Source organism: Ambystoma mexicanum, chromosome 7q (genome assembly GCF_040938575.1).
Source record: "Ambystoma mexicanum isolate Mex_15411 chromosome 7q, UKY_AmexF1_1, whole genome shotgun sequence".
In the NCBI taxonomy this organism is placed as follows: domain Eukaryota; kingdom Metazoa; phylum Chordata; class Amphibia; order Caudata; family Ambystomatidae; genus Ambystoma; species Ambystoma mexicanum.
The window spans coordinates 536,508,621-536,532,525 of NC_090941.1; the positions used below are offsets into that span (position 1 = coordinate 536,508,621).

Consider the following 23,905-nt stretch of genomic DNA (forward strand, 5'->3'; position numbering starts at 1 on the left):
AGGGGAAAGGATGGTCCCACAAGACTGCCTGATCTAAAGAAGTTAGCTCCTATTGTTCAGCAAACGCGTCAGGATGTGTAATGGCATGCTGCTGAGCCTCTAAACTGATCGCATGCTTGTTTTTGACACCTGCATTCTGCTCCGATCAATTCATCCTGTAATGCGTTCCGTTTTAACTGTGCTATACATAGTTTGTGCGTTCACTACAACTCCTGTAGCATTCTCACATTTCTGTGGGTATTCTATTGATCATGTGCAATGGCCAAAGTTAAAATGTATATTGATATGTTTTCGTGCAGAGATGGTTCAGAAGATAGCTCAGTGGGTTAAGCTCTCATTGCAGCTCTCATTGCATTGTGTTCAAATTCAAGATTACAACATGAGATTCCAGCAAGTCCGACTCAGCCTCTCCTATGTCTGAAGTTGATAAACCTGCATACATACGTACTTTATTTTGTAGCACAATAGGCATTATCACCAACGTACCTTCACCAGATATAGTTTGCTATACAAACTAAAATAGCATCCGTATGATGAAGGTCTAAACATGGGTTCCTTCAACTGAAAGGTTGTGAAACCTATGCAGTCTCCCCCACTGAGGAGCATAAAATGATAGATGTGATTAGGTATCAAAATTCAAGATTGTAGAACCAAAGCGTTCATGCTTGCATCCGGTAAAATAGCTCAGCGGGTTGAGCGCTCGCTGCTGCGATCTGAGTGTGATCTGCAGATCGCAGGTTCGAATCCCGGCAAGGCCAACTCAGCCTTTCATCCTTCTGAGGTCGATAAATGAGTACCAATTTCGGTTGGGTGATACTGTATGTAAATATGTGCTCTGTAAAGCGCTTTGGATTAAGGCGCTATATAAATAACACATCATTATCATCATTATCATGGCTTTGCCAGCAGACGATAAAGTGATCCTGGACAAATAATCTTATGTCACCGACCGTGCTTTGCTGTCTTCTGTACCTGCTCACACGCTGGCGCCATTGCTTAGCCCAATACCGGATTTATGTTTTATGTAGGCCATTTAAGAGGAAATGTGTCTAGACAGAAGAGTGCAGGCCCGATATTGCAGCAAGCATATTTTAAGGTCTACTTATTTGACAGTTTGCTTTCTTGTCCAATTTCTGCACATCATAAATAACAGTCCACAGTTTTTTTGGTGTAGTTATAGCTTTAAAATACAAAAGAGAAACCCTGATGAAATCTTATACGATCACATCAATTAGTATGCAGGTACTTAAAACTTTCTTTGATGGTGGAGATAATGAAGCTAGAATCATTCCCATTTTGCATAATATGCTTTATAATGTTTTCTGTTTAACCATGGTCATGTTTGGGTATGTGATTTGTGTACTTTCTAAGTCAGTTCTATAAATTGTGATTATTTTGGTTCATGGTAAGAACTGAAAAGTAAAGTGACAAAGTGCAGATATTGCAGATTAGTTAAGAGCTGAAACTGAGATTTTCACCCAATGTGCGATCCTGGGCATCTTATTTAATCTTATATTGCTTAACCTGTCAAAATTGCCAGTCCATAAACCTTTAAACATTGAAGGCCATTCAGAGTGCTTTCATTCTCAGGACATAATCTACTAAAAAAAGAAAAATTAACTTAGGGTTTCACATGCTATAGTGTTGCTGTATCTAGAATAATAGTGAGCATTGATATACTGCACACCACAGCCACTGGTTTCTTTGCTCTCTAATGGCAATACCACTTCTAATCTCAGTCTGTCTGGATATGGACAACTTTTCAATAGCTATGAATCTGCATCCATTATCTATGCTGCTATGGTATGTGTAGCTTACTCCTTCCTTCTAATTGCTCTCCTCCATGTTTGAGCACTTTTGCATTTTGTGATCTAGCTAAACTGAGTCCTCCGTCTATTCTGGTTTATGTGCACCTTTTTCATACGATCTGTGTTCTGCATTTATACTACAGTCCACCTTCCGTGTGGCTGCTATTGAAAAAAAGGTGTCCTTGCTAATGTTAGAGCACAAGCACACTCGTCGTGGACTGTTAATATTGCCTTGAAATGCTACTTGTTTGTTATTCTGATGACAGCAAGAATGAAGAGGGTAAGGGGACTGAAAGTGAGTACCCATGTTTATTTTGATTGATTCAAGGCAGCAGGTCAAGCTATCAGTTCCGATTGTGACGAGGAGGTCGCGACCAGATATTTTGGATATCTTTATTTCTTTAGCTTGGTGGAGGGGGCCCCCAAATGTGTCTGTGCCCCAAGCCCCAATAGTGCTAAAAGATGGCCCTGATGTTATGTCAAGTGTAAGGTTGTACAACCATGTTGAGTTAAAAATTATTTAATTCAGTTGCTCTCGCCATAAACATTTACTGAATACATCATCAACCTGCATTCAAGTTGTGAATAGGCTTTTAGACCATCTTTCAACCTTTTGACTTACCTCAGATTCACTTTCAGAGGACCCAACATTATCTTCACTGTTGCTATCCTGATTTTCTTTTTTAAATCCAGGTGGCAAAGCAGGACCTATAACAACTCTATATTACATACAGAAAAAAGAATACTCAATTAGCATAGTTACAAACAGAAAGATAAAAAAAATCAATGTGCCAAAAAATGAAACCTATATTTATGCATGTATGACAAAAAATCATCCAGGGCTGTATACAAGTATCGCCCAATCTATGACATCAGTTTTTTTCAGCCTTTTCTCAGAACTGAGCCATGTCTTGCAGAACAAACAATATGTTGATATGGATTCTCCAGGCGCTATGCTTTTGAAGGGCTCCAGGAAAGAGGCATTCCCATCTAATTGCATCTATGCGGCCAATTTGCTCAGACACAGCAAAACGATTTTGAACTACCACTGTGTGAACTCTCGCCACATGTATAATAAACAAATCCTCCAGGAATGCCTTATTCAAAACTGCTTCTGAAAAAAAGCGTCATCTGTCCAGTTAGTACAGATGTATCGAAGGTCTGAAGCATTTTGCTAAAGCCCACCACGTTGGATGGAAGGCAGTGGTCTGTCGAGAACTCTTATGCAGGGCACAGTGCACTGTCCATTGTACAGCAGATCCTGCCAAAAGTGCCGTTTTGCCCACACAAAGGTGAAAAACGTCATGCCATGTAAAATCCAGGATCTCTGGAGGGGATGGCGGGTGCAGCTTCACGGTAAAGAGGACCAGTGTACTTGATCATGGAGATATCCTCATTCCAATTAGACTGAAGGCAATAACTGCGGTCGTGTTGAGAAACACTGGGTCTACAAGGAGATATCCTCATTCATGATGTCCGTCCGTTCATAATAGTCTTTTGTCCGATTGTGTCAACCATCACATTGAGGGGCAAGACATTCAGAGTCTAGAGCGCTTGATCCTAGGCTCACAGGTTGTCACAGAGTGGCCATCTGGTAAGGGAGGGAGTGGCAAGCTTTTTGGATTTTTTCTTTCTTTATTTATAGAACGCCAAAGCCTGAGGGCATCAGGGCACTACATAAACACAGCAAGACTTAGGAGACAAGACAATAGAAAAGACGGCAAGGAGATAGCAAGGGGATTAGCAAAATAGGTGAGTTTGCAAAGTTTTCCTTGTAAAATTCTGTTTCTGAATGGGAGGTCTGCTAATCAGATCTATGCCAAATTTGTCAGAGATGGCACACAAATCACTTTGACTCAAGGACGACTCAGGGTCTTTCTTGAAAAAAAATGTGGCCCCTACGGCTGTCCCTCTGTTGGCTCCATCGGTATCTCCTCTTTAACCAAGGCATATGTAACCCAGGATAGTGACCATCAACCCATACTGTCTAGTGGCAATCTTAGACTATGATTGGTTCCATAAAACGATGACTCTCTAACATACCTCAGGGAAGTTCTAGCTGGCCCTACTCCATCCAGTGTTTGGTACGGCATTGGGAAGTGCCTTGCAGCTCTTCCACACTCATTCCCTGCTCTTCTCTTTCTTCACTCATAATCCACTCCTCCTGCCTTTTCCCTCACTTTTCTGTCCCGTTTCTCCAGTTTCTCTTACATAATCTAGGCCTCGACTCTACTCTGAGGTTACCTTTCCTTCCACATAGCCCTACAGATTCGTGGTTTATCTGTCACTTTTACTCCCTAAAAATAGGAAAATACTCCCAAAAAATAAAAATAAACAAAAAATGGGAGACAGACATGTGTGTGCCCTTGCTTTCACTCACACAGCTCCATGGATATGTTTGGACCAGCAGTGCACGTAGTACCACAGGAAGAAACAGCTATTAATATTGTGTGATCGGAAGAAGTAAAGATGTATCTTTTAATGTGCATGCATAACTAGGTGCAAAGAAATATTACAAAAACATTTCCGTTTTTACTCAATTATAAAATATTCCCATCATTTTTACTCCCTAAAAAAATCATTTTACTCCCAGCTTTAAAAAAAAGGGAGTAAAATACTCTGACTTCAAAGGCTTATCTGGAGCACTGATTCCATGCCACTACACTACTCCTCTCCACTACAGTTTCGTCCTCCGACTACTACCGCAAAATATGCACTTGACACTAGCCATTGGCTAGCAATATTTTACTCTTGGCGAGTAAGAAATGGTGTGCTGTGTCTATGTATAGAATTGAGGTGGCGAGTGACTTATAGTTGGCTAGTAGCTTGCAACTTACTTAAATGTGTGCCCTCTGCCTCAACTTTTGATACAATAGCCTCCACAATCCAATGCTTCCTCCTACTAAGCTCTTGGTCCTCTTTCTCCTCCTCTGACCTCAACGAACAGCCGACACTTCCTGTTTCTGGTCCCCAATTAAATCTCTCTCCCTCTGTACTGACTGCCCAGTTTTCCCTCGCCAATCCGGTTCGATTTTCCCCTTCCAGGAGGGGTGTATGTGGTGGAAAGTCATGAGTAGGGAGCTAGGTCCCACCCACTTTCTCAGCATGGGCTTGCCGCCGGTAGATCAATGGCAGCCCTGGAAGTCTCATGTCCTTGTTTGTGTTAGGGCTGGTGTTCGAGGTCTTCTGGTCATTTAGGTGTGTTGTTTGCTGGGCAAGCTCTACACTCTGCCAAAAAAGTGGGTATTTCGGAATACTGGGTTTGTATATCGGTTTGCCTATAAATAGTACCCACACTCATGCTTCCAGGCTTCCTTAGCCCCTATCTAGTCTACCACCAAAAGAAAAACGATAATATATGCAGTTCCTGCTCCAGGCATTTAATGTTATGCGGTGAAGAGGGCAACAAGGTCTCAGAGTAGCCTTTTCAGGCCCTACACAAATCGGACTACTGGCTTAAGCTGGGAAAGTCACAGCATTTGCTGGATTACCCAGTGGTTAAAAAAAAAGACTAATGCACAAGGGGACATTACAGGTCTTATCTATATAGGTTCAGCTAACTTAAAAGTTATGATGAATTATAAACAGCTTAAGAACATAATACCCTTGTACCATGGTTCATGGTTTATGGGTTTTCCTTGTAACCCCCCTTTTTGCTTACTGCATTTTTCACTACACATTCATCGATGCACGTTCAACTCTTGGCGCTGACACACGCATCCACTGGTGTGGCAAAACATTTCTCTCAACGAACACAGGAAGTGTTTCTTACAAACTATTCCGGTGAAGCCTCCACATTACAAGGTACCACTTGAGCACATCTCAGGTCCATTACACATCTACTCACCAGCTACATCTCGTACCATGCATGGTTTGGTCTGGATAATGTCATCACAGTAAGGCCTTTGTTTTAAACCAAGCTTTACATTCCTGGACTTTTCTCTCATGCTTACAAATAACGAATGATAGTTAAGAAACACGCATCCTGTCCACCACAATCGTATTACATCACTCTCTCATTCCACGTTCCTTTGCACTTAGTATTTGTTCATCTGCTGGATAATCCGCTTTTCTAATAAATCACTCCAACCCAACCTCCCGTTTACTTTACACAGTTCTGTTAACACCCTGGGGAGGCCACAGTACACTACCATCCGAACAAGGTGGTCATGGGCGCAGTATAAATATTTGATAAAATAATATTTCTGTTAGTACTGGGAGCAATTGTATTAGTAGACAGCATTTCAGTACAGGCTAGCTCTGCTTATTTCCTGCGGGTGTCTCCATTTGAGTCTTGAGAAAACAAAAGCCAAACACCAGATAGCGTCCAGAATGTATAGGAAGGTCGGAATGTAAAGATATGGTGATAAATGAACTGCGTGAGACAATATACAGAGAAGGATGCAAGGGACAAATCGTTATGATCATTTGAAATAGATGACTGACTTGATGGTAACCCCAGGGAGTGGTAATAAGTGGGCATCGCAAAGTTGAGTCCAGTGTTTCATTTGTAAAAAAGGAATGGGGCCCAAATATTTTCTAGCACTCAAGTGACACCGTGGGTCGGCAGATCCCCACCACTGCTGCCCACAGTGCTGACATATTTGGGGTTACACCACAGCTCAACCCTGCTCACTGTGGATGATGGATGCACGGACTATCAGTGCTTCAAAATTAAAATGAGTCTGAGACAAAAGTGCCTGGGCTCGAAAATAAGTCCCTGAGCTGAGCCCTTGCAAACACCCCCACAAATTAAGCGCTGGGTCAGTCAATTTTTTCAGATAGGTTGGTGGTCCAGGATGATCTTGGAAGTGTTGAGCATATTCAAAGTGGAGAGCTCTGGAACAAAGAGGGTTGTGATTATCCCACACAGGAAATAGACACTTGACTGGGTTGGTGCTTTCCACCTGCCTCATACAGGTTTTGGAACAGTACTCTCACACTTGTGTCATACTGTGTTACTCAGAGAGAAGAGAAGATGTGTTGTAAACTTAACTTAGTAATGTGTCAACCCCAGTGTTTCCCTTAGCTTTCTTACCTGCCCCAATCCTACATGTGTTCCTGTTCTGTTCTTGCCCTCAGCATGCTTGACATTCCAAGTTCCCAGCTGACTGCTGCTTTCTTGTGGCATTGTTCCAGCGGGGACTGCCAGGACAACAGTTGGAAGTCAGAGGAGTGGAGAAGCACATTATCCTAAAGTAAATGAAGAAACATTGCAACCCTCCTTGGGCTCGGACCTCTTCATCATATCTTCGTGTCGCCATTTCGAATGCGGGCCAAACCCATTAGGAGACTGCACCTTAGAACAGAATTGACGTCGACCATCAGTGGGATCACATTGACTCGAACATCTTGAAGCCAGCTCAACCACAGCAAAAGTACCTAAGATACTAGCTTGATGCTGTCGAGCGTCGAATAGAAGAATAAAGGTTTCGTGAAGAAGCCCTTTTGGGGAAAATAGTGACTTTTAAAAAGGGATAGTCCAGTAAAAAAATGTATTTAAAAAATAGATGGGCAGTTTTCCGGGCTCCTCCAGCCCGGAAAACTTAGAAAAAAAAACGCAGCTAGTGCTTATTTTCTTTTTTAAAATAAATAGCACTTATCGAGATTCAGCTGCAGCTTTCGTGCTCTGGTCTCCGGTCCCCGTCCTCCACGTACAGCACCAATGAAGGAAAAGCCACCCAGCGGTAGCTTTTGTTTACTACAGCTGGCTGGCTTTTCCTTCATTAGTGCCGCAAAAGCAAAAGCCAGCACAGGCGGGCATCCATTTCACAAAATGGTTGCGCCCATGTGCTTGCTTTTGCGAATTTGGAGCTTGAATAGCTCAAAATTTTCCATAGGAACTTTTAAAAAAAATAGCGCTAGTATTATTTTTTTTATATTGCCTATGTATTTTTTAAATAACATTTTTTACTGGACTATCCCTTTAAGCCCTCCGCCCCCTTACCCAACTTGTTCTTGAAAGACATACACTTAAACAATTATACTGCTGCATGTCTATTCCTTGAACACCATGCTCATCTACTGAAAGTGTCCTTTCACAAAGGTCTGCATGATTCACATTTCTTTAATATGGCTGGGGTTTTCTAGTGTTTTCTAATTAGCTGAGTGCATTTTATTGTTTGATACAAATTTATATTTTTATAGAACCACACAGACATTCTTTTATTTTGGAAACATTGTACTTAAGTTGGTTGGGTTGCTACTGTTATCAGCTCACACATCTCCCGAGGCCTGCCTTCAGCCCATGTTACCACAAAGAGAGCAGGTGCTATACGCGTCGAGCTGTGCCTGTCACCATTCTAATTGGGATCAATGCTGGTTTAGTAGCAATGCGGAGGGGAGTAGGCAGTGCAGCCACTCCTACTCCTTGTATTCCTATTTTCATAAAGCAGGTTTTAGTGTGAGCCTTTTCTCCTTGTGTCACCATGAGTGGGTGTTCACTTCCAACAGTTACTGACACAGCTCCATTGAAACCTTCCAATTTATACCCTGTAAGTGATTTCAATCCGGCACACACCCAAGTCAATGCCTAGTGTGTAATGCACAACTGAAATCCTTATTTATTTTTGTCTAAAAGTTATTTATTCTGAACGATAAACCACTAATATCACGCCCCTCGCCTGGAACCTCCCAGGTCACACTGAACCAGGAATAAGGCTGGTTTGCAAAGTTAAAATATTTATTTATGGATTTACAATTCAATCACACTATGTTTTAATGGGTACACAATAATAACCAATGGGGTGATGTAACACTGAATAATCTCTTTAATACTACAAGGAGTAGTAGTGAGCAAAACAATTCAGCACAGAAGAACAAGTTACTTTCTTACCTTGTAACATTCTTTCGATGGGATGGTCCGACGACGTATTCCATATCTATGAGAGGTAATCACCACAGCTGTGCTGCTCCAGAAAATTTACAGCGTCTGCATCCTGCGTCGATACGCCGTCCTCGAGGGCCTCCGTCGAGCCGACATCACCGGATGTTATAAGTAGGACACACGACAACCGTAGCCTCAGTTGTAGTTTTTTCCACAGAACGTGTGGCATCAATCTTCTGCCAGTATGACCACAGAAAGCCTTGTGGAAACGTAAGCTGCAATTGCATAATGAATTCTGTAGCGGGTCAGGCAGGGAGGGAACGATATGGAATACGTCGTCGGACCATCCTATCGAAAGAACGTTACCAGGTAAGAAAGTAACTTGTTCTTGGAGGAACTGGGTCCCCTGACATATTCCATATCTATGACAGACTACCAAAGCAGTACCAACATATGGAGGAGGGAAAAGAATTTAGAATATAGAAATTTAGAATGCCCAATCAAATTGCAGAGTAAAGGACCGCCTTGCCAAAAGCCAGATCCTGCCCGTGGATAGAATCAAGGGAGTAGTGTCTTACAAAAGTATGGACCGAAGCACAAGTGGCTGCTTCACAGATGTTACGAATAGGAACACCCCTCTGCAGGGCAGTAGAGGCAGCCATACCCCTAATAGAATGAGCCTACCGGAGGGTCCTTACCCGCCAAGCGGTAACATTCAGAAATTGCCAAGATAATCCATCTAGACAAAGTCTGCTTAGTAACCGCTTGTCCCAAACGCCTTCGAGCGTATCCTATAAAGAGCGGATCATCCACTATGACCCGGGTCATGTGTGAAATGTAGAAACTTAAAGCTCTCCTAGGCTCCAACCTTTGGAGCCTCTCCTCTTCCTTACCAGGATGTGGAGGAGGATAAAATGCTGGAAGAATGACTTCTGGCTTAAATGAAATTCCGACACCACTTTCGGAAGAAAGGAAGGACGAACCCCAAGCACAACCCTGTCCTTATGAAACACCGTGAAGGATGGCTTAACAGAATGTGCCTGCAACTCACTCACTCTGCGAGCGGAAGTGACCGCAAATAAAAACACAGTTTTAAGAGTTAACAGTCTCAAAGGACAAGAATGTAAAAGCTCAAATGGAGCACCCATTAGGAATTTTAGAACAAGGTTCAAATCCCAACCGGGCACCTGGAAAGGTGACGGTGGAAACACATTAGTGAGCCCTTTCAGAAACTGAGAAATCAAAAGGAATCTTAAAATAAGAACATTCCTCAGACGAGCGCTTAAATATTGACAGAGCCGCCAGGTAACCTTTAATGGTACCCACTTGCAGGCCCTTGTGGGCTAACGAAAGCAAAAAAGACAGAACCACAGGAATGGCACATGAAAAAGGATCCACATTCTTAACCCTGCACCAGTCGCAGAACTTTCTCCAATGGCAACGGTACAGGGACTTTGATGCAGGCCTTCTGGCCGAAGGCAACACCTCCATCACGTCTTCAGGGAGATCCTAATTTTTATACTTGAACCTTTCAGAAGCTAAGCATGAAGGTTGAGGGACTGGACCTCTGGATGGAGAACCTGACTCCCCCCTACCCCCTCCCATGAGAGCAGATCGTCTTGATAGGGAAGACAGCGTGGAGGGCAGATGGACATGTCGAGAAGGTCCGGGTACCACGTTCTCCGGGCCCATGCCGGAGCAATGAGGATCATCCAGGAACCGAACCTCTGTAACCTCTGCAGCACTTGCGGGAAGACGGGGACTGGAGGAAACTCGTACAGCAGTGGGAAGGACCACTCCACCACAAACGTGTCCCCTAAGGCTCCCCTCGGAGGAAATTCCCGCGAGCAGAACCTTTCGCACTTCGGTTGACACTGGAGGCGAAGAGATCCACTTGTGGGGTCCCCCAAAGGGTGAAGCTCTCCAGGAGAATCTCCCGAGCCAGCTCCCACTCGTGAGAGATTGCGCTCTGCCTGCGCAGAGCATCAGCCGTCTCGTTTTCGCCTCGGCCAGATGAACTGCCGAGATCGAAATTTCCTGCTGGATGGCCCAGAACCAGAGCTGCATCGCCTCTCTGTACAGAGAGAGAGACTCTGCCCTCCTCCCCCTTTTTGTTGAGGTAGTGCATGTCCACTGTGTTGTCCGTCAGAATCAGGACATTCTTCCCTCACACAGTCAGCAGAAAAGCCTTCAGGGCAAGCCTGACGGCCCTCAGCTCCAACAGATTTATATGGAGTCTGGACTCAGACAGAGACCAACGACCGCTGACTGTCAACTCGTTGGCATGAGCTTCCCATCCCGTGAGGGATGCGTCCGTCACGATCGTTACCTCCGGCCAGGGTAGCCAAAATGGAGCCCCGCTCATCATGACTTCGACTGCCCGCCACAGAAGGTCTTGGGCAACCGAGGGCGGCACCTGAACGGGGTCCGACATCCTGCCGGAGGACTGTGACCACTGCATCTTGAGAGCCAATTGTAGAGATCTCATCCGCAACCTGGCCTCTGGCACCAAAAGAATGCAGGATGCCATGAGGCCGAGCAACCTCAAGAACTCAAACGCCGGGAACTCTGGGCATGTTGAAACTTGTGCACCATCTGCTGAATGTGATGAGCCCTCACCTGGGGAGGGAAACACTGCCCGGGTGACTACTGCTCCGATGTACTGGAGCGACGGAGTTGGCGTCAGGTGGGACTTCTTTAAATTGAGGGAGAAGCCCAGCTTGTGAAGGGAGCGGCAGGTGACTGACAGACTTGCTCGGGAGAGTGCGCCCTGATCAACCAATCGTCCAGGTAGGGGTAGATGTGAAACCCCCCTTTCCTGAGATACGCTGCCACCACCACAATGAGCTTGGTGAAAACCCTTGGGGCGGAGGTCAATCCGAACGGCAGGACCCGAAACTGAAAGTGTGAGTCGCCAACCGCGAACCTCGGGTACTTCTTGTGCTTGGGATGGATAAGCACATGAAAGTAAGTGTCCTTGAGGTCGAGAGACACCAACCAGTCCTGAAGTTGAAGGGCCTGGAGGACTTGAGAGAGAGTAACCATCTTGAACTTGTCCTTCCTGAGGAGCTTGTTCAAACCACGCAAGTCCATGATGGGCCTCAATCCTCAGTCTTTCTTCGAAATCAAAAAATAAGGGGGAATACCATCCCTTGTTCCTCTCCGCTACAGGCACCAGTTCTATGGCCCCTTTCTCCAGCAGGGATTGCATTTCCTGCGCAAGGAGCTGATCCGGACTCTTCAAAGAGATTCCCTGGTGGATTGTCATGAGGCCTCTGCCGGAAAGGAAGACAGTAGCCGTGGGCCATGATCTCCAGAACCCACACATCTGAAGTAATGGCACGCCATTCTACAAGATGCTGCGCCAGCCTTCCCCCAACCGGCGAACCATGGGACATGGCCTCATGACTGAACTGAAGCGGCTGCGGCATTGCCTGATGGTAAAGAGACAACTGCCTGAGCGGCCTTGGCACCTCGAGTACCTTGTTTTCCACCTCTGGTACTCCTACGGTGGACCCTTTGGCTTGCAGCTCCTCTCGATCTACCAAAGGATGAGTAATATCGAAAGGAACCTCCCCTCCATTGCTGTCCCCTAGGACGAAAAGGCGGAGATTGGCGAACTGCAGCGCTCATCGACTTTGCTGCAGCTTTGGAGGTCTGCAACCTCTCAAGGCTCTAGTCAGACTTGCTGTCAAAAAGATGTACACCATCAAAGGGCATGTTGAGAAGCCGGGCTTTTACATCAGGAGCAAACCCCGACTTCCGCAACCACGCAAATCTGCGCATTACGGTGCTCGCCGCCATGGACCGGTTGACGCAATCTGCCATGTCCAGACCCGACTGAACGGATTCACACATGGCATCCTTGCCATCCTGAACAAGAGCAAGAAAGCATCCCGTTCCTCCCCTTCGGGAATATGTTCAGCCGCCAAAGAGACACAATTCCACAGAGTATGAGTGAAACGTGCTAAAGCACACACGGAGTTCGCTGCCTGTAAAGCCATAGCCCCTGAAGAAAACACTTTCTTCGCCCAGCCATCAAAACATTTGTCGTCGCTATCAGGAGGGATGGTAGGGTACGATGCCTGTTTTGCCGGCGCCGAAGCCGCCTGCACCACCAAACTCTCCGGAGTGGGGTGCGTAGTCGAGTAGCTGGGGTCGCTACTCGCTGGACGGTATTTTTTCAGCAAAGACTTGCTCACTGCCGGGAGACTCTCCGGAGCAGTCCAAGCCGCTGCCACCCTTCTTTGCAAGGCCATATGGAATGGCAGTACCAGGTCAGTTGGTATTCCGTCACCCTCGACATAAGGCGCCGGTACGAGGACTCAGCGTGCGTGCCAGGCTCAGGCCTACTTAACTCAACCTCTGGAGAGGTGTCCAGACCACTGGCGTCGTGCAAAGACTGACACAGGTCTTCCAGCTGGCTATGACCAGATGGGAGTTCGTCAGGAACCATACCTTCATCAGACCCTTCATCCACCTCAGTGATGTAATCCAGAGGCTGGAACAAATCCCTGGATGAGGGCACAGAAAAAGGCTCAAATACAGGCTTTACTGACTTCTGCAGGGCCTTTCTCAGAGTTTCCACCGGTCTCCGGGGCACCTCCGATAAAGCCTCCTCAAAAAGGCGTCGACAGACGACGTCGAGCGTGGCGCCAAAGGCATCGACACAGGCCTCGAGGGCGGAGCCCCAAGCGTGTCCTTCAACAGCCTGGGCGCCAATGGCTTCCTCGAAGGCAGAGCCTCGAGAGAGTCCTTCGACTGCCTCGGCGACGATGTCTTCTTCAAACACCTCACAGGCTCTGACGGTCTCAAGGGCGTCGAAGACCGGGACCTGGAGCGGGCATGGCTAGAGCGATCCACCTTGTCTGACTGGGACCTCGAAGGCGCCCGGTGATCGCAACGACCGCTCAAGCCCAAATGCGTGTGAACAGCGTCTCTAGCACATTCCCTGCCGGCGTCTTTCGACAGCGTGGACGGAACAGAGCCCTGCGACTGAAAAATCACCATCATCTCCTTACGAAATGAATCCCATTCTGCAGGAGTGGAATGCTTGTTGGGACAAGCAACCCGCTGATGGGCGGAGTCCTCGGACGAGGAAGGCGACCGGTGACGGCGCTTCCGTGAGTTCCTCAAAGAGGCAGAGGAATGGCGGGACCCACTCCGGGACCAAGAACCCCTGGACTTATGCCGACGATGCGGAGAGTCGCCCCTCGAAAGCCCAGTGGATTTTGACTTCGAGGGCTTGGACACCTTACCGACAGAAAGCTTCTTTTTACACTCCCGCAAGGCCTTCGATGTTAACGACTAGCACTCGTCACAATCGTCCGTGGTGTGGTCCTCACCGAGGCACCAGAGGCAGGCGTCGTGCAGGTCCGTCAGCGACATCTTGGAACTGCATTCCTGACACTCCTTAAAACCCGGCCGCGGGGTAGAAGAAGATGAAGACATCATGGAAATCTCACAAACGAACCGGTTCGAAGAACCAAAAGAATAGAACTCAGAAGAACTGAAGCATGCCGAGATCTCCAAACCTAACACGTTCGCGGAAAAAAATTGAACTGAGGCTACGGGTGTTGTGCGTCCTACTTATAACATCCAGTGATGTCAGCTCGACAGAGGCCCTCAAGGACGGCGTATCGACGCAGGAGCCGAAAATGTTCCGAAGCAGCACAGCTGTGGTGATTACCTGTCATAGGGGGGGGGGGTGTGTATATATATATATATACACCCACCAGATAGCACTGTGGTTAAAGGTTCCCCCTGCACACCCCAGGCAATGTAAATAGATAGCAGGTATTCAGGAATGGCAGAATCACATAAAATATCAATGCCACTTTCCCCCCCAGCAATCACAAGAGATAAACAGAATCGTCTGTCAAGCTATCTTGAGAATGGAATGGTCAAAACACTAAATATGGTCAATAATCACATTCTTATAGGAGCCGCTTTGGATAGAAGCACACAAGCAATGATTTAATACCAAGAAAAAATTGAAATCTTAAAATTTAAGTCGGAAGCAATCAAAAGCTGTTTTACACGTGTCAGAATTTCTCCTGAGCTGGAGCTGTCCATTGTTCCCTTTTGCCTCTGTAGACCAAGTTCTTTATAAACCCTATAATTATCGCTTATGTGTGATTTCCTGCTTTCAACTTTTCAGGACCTTGCAAGTTCACAATGATATCTTAAACTAAGTGAATTGTAGTACCCAGCAATAATTTTGGATGCTCAAGGGTGTTTTGTACCGGCATTTTGCAGTTTCAGCAACCAAGAAAAAGGGATTTGAAGCAAGATTTTGGGTTTCATTTATCAAAGGACTGCTTTTTCCTTCTGTACTCCATTTTCACTTGTTGTGGAGCCCAGTGACATTTTTTTTTATTTTTTATTATTAAGTTCTTTTAATCAAGAAACTTGATTTTTCAACAAATATCATAAATAATACTTTTAAAACAATTGGCAAAATACAAAATATTAAGATGAAGGAATAATTGAGAAATTGTAACAATAACTTACAAGAATTTCAGAATATTCACAAGGATATTAACAATGGAAATGCAATAGTTGATGACATTTTTAGGAAGAAATCATATCATTCACGATTGTTAACATGAAATCACAAAAGTTACCAAACCATTAACGAGAACCTCATTAGTAGTTCGCTATATATGTTCACAATTTGATCTCTTGTCTTGGAGTTTTAAGCTGTAAAGATAATTCAAAATAGCGTATTTGATTAACTGAGTATTGGAATGAAACAATAGCTCCCACAATTTTTCAGTTGTTGTTATGACATAATCTTGTAGTAGAGGTTTAAAATGCAAAAGTCTCTGCTTAAGGAGTGATGGGCATTCTGCACATAAATGTTTCATGGATTCAATGGCTGCTCCGCAGAACCTACATGGAAGCTCGTCATCAGTTATTAATTTACGATTATGCAGTATTTCATGAGTCGGCCATAAATTTAAGCGAAAGTGCAGAAAATCATTTTGCAGTCGAGAATCAGGAAAAATCAAATATTTTTCAGTAGATCCATAACATTTAACGTTAAAGGGGTTATTGGCAAAAGAGCGGTATTGATTACACGCTCTTCTGGTTTGTATCCAATCAAACTCCCATAAGCGCACCTTGGCTTTGTTTGGATTGGCTATCAAAAGAGATGTAGAAATGCCTGCATTGGTAATGATTTCCTGCGCCTGCGTTCGCCAAGTAAGAGGAAATATATCTTTTGAGGTTAAAAGATACCTTGCAATGATGTTAATGAGGCCATTTTTGTTCTCAGCCATCAGGCATTTTCTGTAGAAAGTACACATTTTCCACTTGTGCATGGCATATAGGGACAACAATCCCAATTCGTGCCTTACGATACATATTGGCTGAGATAACGGGAGACCTAGCACTCGTTTCCAATAGCAACCCTCAAGTAGCGACCAATGATGGTATGATTTTTTTAGGGCAGCTTCCGTACCATACATTATGACTGGAACAAATTTTTGCTTATAATAAGTTATAATGGGACTTATTGAAAATTTGCAGTATTTAATTTTAATTAAACGTGCCTGGGACACCGCTGTCAGTACTTTTTGCTTAATTCTCAATTCATCAGGATTTGAGCTGCAGTTGTGCGTGACAAGGGTGCCTAAATAGATGCAAGATGGCACTATGCTTACAGTTGTTAGTTGAAGGGGCCATTGTTGTTTGGTGCAACGTTGTCTAGATGTTCCAAATTGTACGACTTTAGTTTTAGATATATTAACAGTTAGACAATTTGCTGCTATATATTTATCTAAGATTTGCAATAGGATGCGAAGACCATTCGCAGTCTTTGAAAGAAGCACCATGTCATCTGCATATAGCAGATGTTTGACGTGGGTGTTGTTGATTTTTGGCGAATCTGTAATAGCAGTTTCGAAGTACTCTCTTATGTCCGAGATAAAGAAATTAAATATCGCTGATGCCAATAGACAGTCTTGCTTTAAACCACGTGCAGTAATTATTGGCTCAGATAGTAAGCCTTCGTGGTTCAATCTAATTTGTATGGATGTACCACTGTGTATTTGAATGATCCACTTCAAGACATGCCAAGGGCAACCTCTGTCCATAAGTTTTTTGAATAATATTTCACGAGGTATGGCATCAAAGGCCATACGAAAGTCTATAAACGCCATGTATAATGCCTGTTTTCGCTGGCGAGCTTGGTGGATGATTGAGTTCAGAGTAATGACATTGACAGATGTGCCTAAACCTGGCAAAAATCCGGTCTGAAATGGATCACGCAACTTGCACACATCCAACCATATATTCAATTGTTTCAATACCAGGCGGGCGAAAATTTTACCCGGACAATCAAGGAGGGCAATAGGGCGGTATGCTGAAGGGTCTGCTCTATTGCCCTTCTTGAAAATGGGGACTATGATAGAACGTTTCCATGAATCCGGTATACTGCCCTTTGCAAAAATGTGAGAGAAAATTGTGATGAGTATGGAGGACCACTCGTAGGGGTGATCCTTAAGCATGCCATTGTGCAAGCCATCTGGGCCAATGGCTCTAGATCGACTTAGATTTTTTATGCATAGAAGAATATCTGCAAATACAAGTGGGAAGGCATGTGATGTTACCATATTCAGAGAACTCAGATTAAAGTCTGGGAACGGAGATTGGTACAAGGTATTAAAGTGGTCATGCCATTTATCATTGGTTACAGCAGATGTAAGTATAGCTGCTTGCGATTAAAGGTGGCAATGTTCAAACAATTCCAGACACCACTAGTTGATTTGGTGAGTATCTGTTTCAACATTTCTTCTCCGTTCTTTTGATAGTGGAGGGCTCTCTCACTTTTTAACCAGCATCTATAAATTGCTTTTACTTGTCTTTTAAGCGCAGATCTATTGGCCAGGGGTTCAAACTTTAGATTGCGTATATCTTGTCTTAGTTTAGTTTTTTTTTGCTGAAGAACTGGGTTATATGTGTGTTGATGCTTATATCTGATAGTATGATCTGGCAATTTGGTCTGCTTAAAGAGCTGCATCATGCTAACATAGGACTTGGGGGAATTATCAGTTGGGGAATTGAAACAACTAATCAATGCACAATTGTAGTGGACTAATTTCTCAGGGTTCCATTGTAAGCGAGAACCACTATTATTCACGTATAAAGAGGATAAATGGGTGGATTTATAGACAGGACGCTGACCAGATAGTACTTTGAGCAGCATGATAAATTTATGGTGATCGCTGGCAGGAGAGGGTACTACATGTAGAGATTCAATCTGGGGGAAATCATTTTTGCTGATATAAATGTAGTCTAGAGTTGCCTGTCGCGATAAATACGCCCAAGTCGAGCAGCCAGGTACATCACCAGGCACAGAGTTATTAACCATGATAAATCTCTTTCTTGCATGATGTTAGACCACATTAATTCTTCAGGCATATATTTGTTATTATCAAATGGCAGGATGTGTAAATTTAAATCACCGAGAATGATGGAACATGTAATGCTAGCATCGGCAGCTATAATGTCAAGATGAGCAGATAGACAGGTAAAAAAGGAATCGACAGATAAGTTTTGTCTACTCCAATATATGTTTACAATGGCTAAATTCAACTCACCTAGAGTCAATTTCACGCTCTGAAAATAGGGAGATGGAGAGGGATATTGTGTAATGCTAAAACCGCAATCATGCTTAATGGCAATAAGCAGACCGCCAGAAGGGCGCCCCATTAACTTCTTAGTTGCAGATGTTGAAACAATTGCATGTGAGGCCCAGCATGGGGTCTCTGTAAGCCATGTTTCTTGTAGAATCAGCAGGTCGTATTGGTTCATATTGCCATCTATTGAATTAATAAAATGAGCATGACCTCTAGTGTTCCAGCAAAGAAGGGTGATTGTGCCTATGTTATTTTCTAGTTATGAATGTGTACCGCAGTCTTGTGCGCTTGAGATTCTTGAGTCTTGGGAAAAAGATATAGTTTTAGTTGCATCATTTTGTCGGGACTGATAGATGGGAATTTGTGATTTCTCAATTTTATGAGCACTCGGTTTGGATTCCTGAGACAAAATAAAACCCATATCAAAGAAGACCATCCTTGCTTGCCAAAGTAAATCAAACACCAGACCTGAGCGGACATGTACTTCCGCTAGGTCGTCTAAATTTGTGAATTCCACCAAATCGATGTCAGTGGTAGAGAGTTCTTTCAGTTGTGGTACATCAGAACAAATATTCAAAATACTTGTCCTGTTGAGAACATAGTTGTGAAATTGTGATGCGCGACACTTTAAATTAAGGGAGTGAAGTCGCAGTTTACCTGGAACGTGCAAATCTTGCAAGTTTGTTATTCCTTTGCGGGCTTGCGGATCACTAGTCCTATTTGGATTTTGTTGGTGGACCTGTTGTTTGTTTGTAATGTTATATTCTTGTGGTGCAGTGCACATTTTGGGCAAATTAGTCACTAAGGGAATTCTATGGTCTCTATCACAGGATTTAAGTTCGTTCATATATGGGTCGATGGATGATTTAATATAGTCTTGTACCTCTTGTGGCGAGGTTGTGAATATAGGATTCGATTCATTTTGGATGTGGGTGACACCATTACAAGCCGCCTCAGAGATTGCTTGCGCCTGTGGCCGGTCTATTGAGGCGGACAGAACAGACTTATTCTTGGCCTTGTTGGAGGTCAAGTCAGTAGATAGTAGCTCACTCAAGTCCTTTGGGGGGCATATAATTAGAGATGATGCCTTCAGTTGGTCCACCGTTTGAGATGGCAAGATAATTTGGGGAGTTGGTAGCGAGTGGAGAGTATAAGCATGAATTGAAGCTCTTATTTCATCTCGCAATTGAGACATGATAGATTCAGTTTCTTGCTGCAAGCTAGTATTAGATGTTATAGGTATAGATACGGCAGTGCCAATGAGACCACACTGCTTAGTCATTGCGGTGGAGACATTGGCAACTGGAGTTGGGAACATAGTGAGTGGGATAGGGTTCGGAAAAATGGTCTGTTTCGCAAGGGTCACTAGATCATCAAGTGGCTTGTATGTGGCTGCTGTTGGAATCTTGGCCGCAGGAACGCCAACAGGAAGTGTATTTATAGGGGATTCTAGCCGAGTAGGAATTTTGATATATTTACGTGCAGTGTCTTTGGATTTTGGACAGTGGTTTTTTTTTTTACTTGATCTCTTCATCCTTTCTTGAACGACAAGCTCCTATTACTTTATTTGGTAAAGTTGCCGATGGTTGCGTGAAAAGATCAAATATGTTTGTTGACTTTTCAGTGGTTACTTTAGGGATCTGTGATGGGTCTAACTCAGACACTATCTGAATTTCTTCAAGATCTAGCTTAAATTGAGTAGAATTACAATTGTTGGGCAAATCATGTGCTACAGATCGTGATTGTGCAATTTCAATGAGTGACTGTTGCGTCACGTTGTCAGCCCCTGCTATATTAGATTTGCTAGGAGGCGATGATAATGGTTGTATTTCTTCATTGTTAATACTAGTCGCAGTCCCAAGACATGAGGTTTTGACACAGAATTGTTCAATAAGTTTGGTCTGGTATGAAACTTTGTGATCTAACAGTTCGTATAGTTTTGCAACAGTTAATAAAGCAGTATTCATAGCAGTCAGTGTGTTATTAAGCGCCGGGGCCTCGGGAAATGAATAACGTTTATCTTGGGATTTGTGTATAAAAAAATCTGATGGGCGACCCTCTTCATGAAATCTAGTACGCCGTGGAGTAGGCGCAATGAAAGATGGAGATTCGTTAATGGTTTGATTAAGAGTTTTGTCTAGTACTGAGGATGAAACAGAATTCAAATGATTGGAGCGTGAAGGGGGGCCAGGGATAGCAGGTACTACTGTATTGTTATGTGACTGATCCTCCTGCAATTGGATTAAGTCACCTGTATTTGAGCATATGTATAGTACATCAGTGCTAGGACAAGTTGAATTGTGAGATAAATTCATGGATTCCATGGTGTCTTCGCCCACCTCTCCCAATATTCGTAATTGCTCATGCGCTTGCCATAGATTAACCTGTGCAGCTACAGAGCACTGGATGGGTGCCAAGGGTAATATTGAAGTTACTTGTACCTGGGGTAAATCAATGTTTTGTGCACTGTTTATCGGCTGAGTTTTATGAACAGGAGAGCAATATTTCTGTTTATTTGAATTGAGATGAAAGGTATCATGTATGTCTCCCGCTAAACATGCAGACTCTAATGTGGTATCTGTAACTTCTGCATGACTGCTTGTAGGCGGAACGCATTCAGCAGAATGGTACATGGTTGAGATGGTGCTAGGTAGATCGATAGGGATGGAACAGGTAAGTGGAATATATGTTTGCTGTGCAGATTGGGGTATTGCTGAGAGTAAGGTTTCTGTGACACTGGTGGCTTGTGAAGACGCAATGCCAATTTCTGTTGTAATTACCATAGGTACAACAAGGGGAGACAACGTTCTATCCGTTGATCTTTCACAGATTGTTTGAGAGCGGACAGTAGCAGCACGCATTACCTGACTTTGAAAATTGGGAGAGGTAGGGGTAACAAATGGCAAAATGGACTGCTTTAAAGAAGGGCGAGAGACAGCAGTAAGAGGGCGCGGAACCAAGTTTGGCATGCCTGTTTTCAAAGTATTTTTCACCATAAGCATGGTGTTCTGCTATGCAAGAGTAAAAACTTAAAGATAAACAATTACGGTGTATATCAGAATAAATGATAATAAAATCCTATGTTAAATAACAATTCTCCTAACTTGCAAATATGTCAACTTTGATTGCATCGCCTTGGGAACGCCCGATGGCTTGAGGAGCAGCCTTAGTCCGTCTCTCCTCCCCACAGTTCAATAAATAACTAGTGAGCTGTACGATTTACCTTCTTTTGAGCCACCCGAGCCAAACAGCAGCAAAACAGTTCTTTACATATAAAATGCAGTGCCCTTTACTCCGCAGTCGGGCTTAACGCCGCAAGGGTGGCTGGGGCTGGTTTTGTAGGTAAGATGATGTCACGTGACAGCTCACGTGACCAACGGTGGGCCCCTCCTCCTCCAGGAAGTAGCAACGAGCTGGCAAGAGTTTCTAAACACTCGCAGTGCCAGTAGCAGGTTAGTCCAGGAAACAAATGTTTTTGGCAAGGTTCGTTTTTTTACAAATGCAGCAAACATTTTTCCAGGTGCGATTGCGCCAGTGACATATTTCCAGGCGCGATTACTCTGTTCCACCACTGACAACAGGCGTGGCAGATTGGGCAGCCATCTTTTTGTGTTGCAAAGTGCGATTTCCAGAGGTTTTGGTGCGCACAAGGGTTTTGCACCCATTTTGTGATTTCTGGCACCATCAGAGCACAGTGATGCCGCATGGCAGAGCAAAAAGTGGGTCAAAACATCCCACAACCTGCTAGCCTTCTCTATCTGCGATTTAAATTTTATCATTCTGCCTTTCCCACTGCCATCAATGACACTGTAGGCACTTGGAAATGAGAAAACCAGTCTTCAACACTTAGACCTACTGACTTTTATTTGCAGAAACAACAGCTTCTTTAATTCTGGGGAAAATGGGGGAAAACATGCCATCCGCTTTTCTTTCTCAAAAAGAGGAAGATACTGTTCAGGAATCATTCTGCTGAGGCTAACAGTGTTCGGGAGTTTTCTCCAGGAGATGGGGCTCTATTGTCTTTTATTCTGTGGAAACGGTTTTCCTAGGGAACATTCACCATAGATTCCTTAAAGTCTCATATTGTCTTATAAGCCTCTGTGTTCATTTCTCTATTATTCTCCAGAGGGGAAGTCTCCAGTTCACTCCCTCACTGGTGTTGCTTGTACTCCAGCCTCTTTGGCCCAGCCCCTCCCCTTATGGGGAAGGCTTCCTGGACAACCGTTAACACGGTCCTTTGCCTCTGTTCATTCACTCTTCCTCTCATTCACTTGACGCTCACACCCTTGCTTCCGGCTCCCTCCTCGGTGACTTACAACAGCTGCGAGCACAGCCATCGGATCCGATAGCTCCTTTGATGACAGAGATGGATGAGAGACGTCTCCAGCTGGGTCTCAAGTGCCGTTAGGGTCGTCAGCAACAACTCTTTCAGGGCTAACTTCTTCTTTTGGGATAAATGTCTTAGCAAGTCTCTATAAACGGGTTATTACAGGATAGGGCACAACGGGTGCAACTTGGACTACTGCTTCCTTATGGTCGGCTGTCAATAGGCCCACTCATAGGCCACACCTCCTTCTCAGGCCCCGGGCCCTCCTCCAACTCTTCTCTCTAAATCAAAAGACAGAAACCAGAAACCTGTGTCAGTATGACACTCTTGGAACCTTTCTTGTTCTAGAGCATTATCATTGGTCCAATTGTCCGTCTCTCCCAGGTTGTAACCTCCCTCCATTATGACCTCATCCCCCAAGGTCTGATTGGCTTCTTGCTAGAGGCCTTGTCCTGGCTCAGATCTTCCTTCTTTTCCACCGCCTTGTCACAGACACCAACTATAGCCCATTGACGGTGCCGTATGCTGAAAGGGTCATGGCAGTCTATACAAAGGGCTTTTCATGCCACACCAATTCCAGAGGTTTTAGAACACTGATGAAAATACATTTTAGATGGCAAAATAGAGACAATAAATATGAACAGAAAAGCATTTTTGGAGCCGATGATCCAGGTCTCCAGCTGGAACCAGACTAGACATAGTGCAACATGGAAACACAGTGTATGTGTTCTCAAAACTGGGTACAGGGACGAGGTTGCTGGACGAACTAATAATTCAGAGAACTCCAAGATAAAAGGCACTGCAGCAGTGGGTTACCACCCATCTCAAAGTTACAGCCCCGAAAGGCACTCTTGAAAACGTTGCAAGTACAGCTTGTTCAATCTGAGCTGATGTTTTTTAATCTGATAATTTATTCTTCATTTCACTGTCACATCATAGGAGAATTGCATTGTGCATTTCTCTCCCACATGCTTAATGTGATAATATAATGTTATGTCCAACAAATGTCTATGTCCAATGTAGATGTTGGGCTGTATGTGATTGAGTACATTGTTAATACATCTGAACTTGGAATAAAGAGATAGAACAAATACCGGCCACAAACTTTCCCAAAGAGAAGCTTATAACATTTACATTTTTTTGTTAAAAAAGAATAGAAATTGCTGCATTCCGGTGCCGTTTGCCTGAAACTTAAAACATTAGCTACCCCAACCACACTGGGTGGGTTTGGTGCCCCCGACTTTGAGGGTTACTGTATCGCTGCGCAAGCCCACTTTGCGGCATTCTGGTTTGACAGATT

The 23,905-nt window shown here is 44.2% G+C and overlaps 1 protein-coding gene across 1 annotated transcript in view; it reads right to left on the reverse strand.

Moving 5' to 3' along the window:
* GPALPP1 (GPALPP motifs containing 1) overlaps window positions 1-23,905 on the reverse strand; it is a 336,780-nt gene that overhangs the window by 218,793 nt on the left and 94,082 nt on the right. The window contains exon 4 of the mRNA XM_069640253.1: window positions 2,431-2,527. Within this exon, the coding sequence (XP_069496354.1) occupies window positions 2,431-2,527 (97 nt within the window). The remainder of the gene's footprint in view (window positions 1-2,430; window positions 2,528-23,905) is intronic.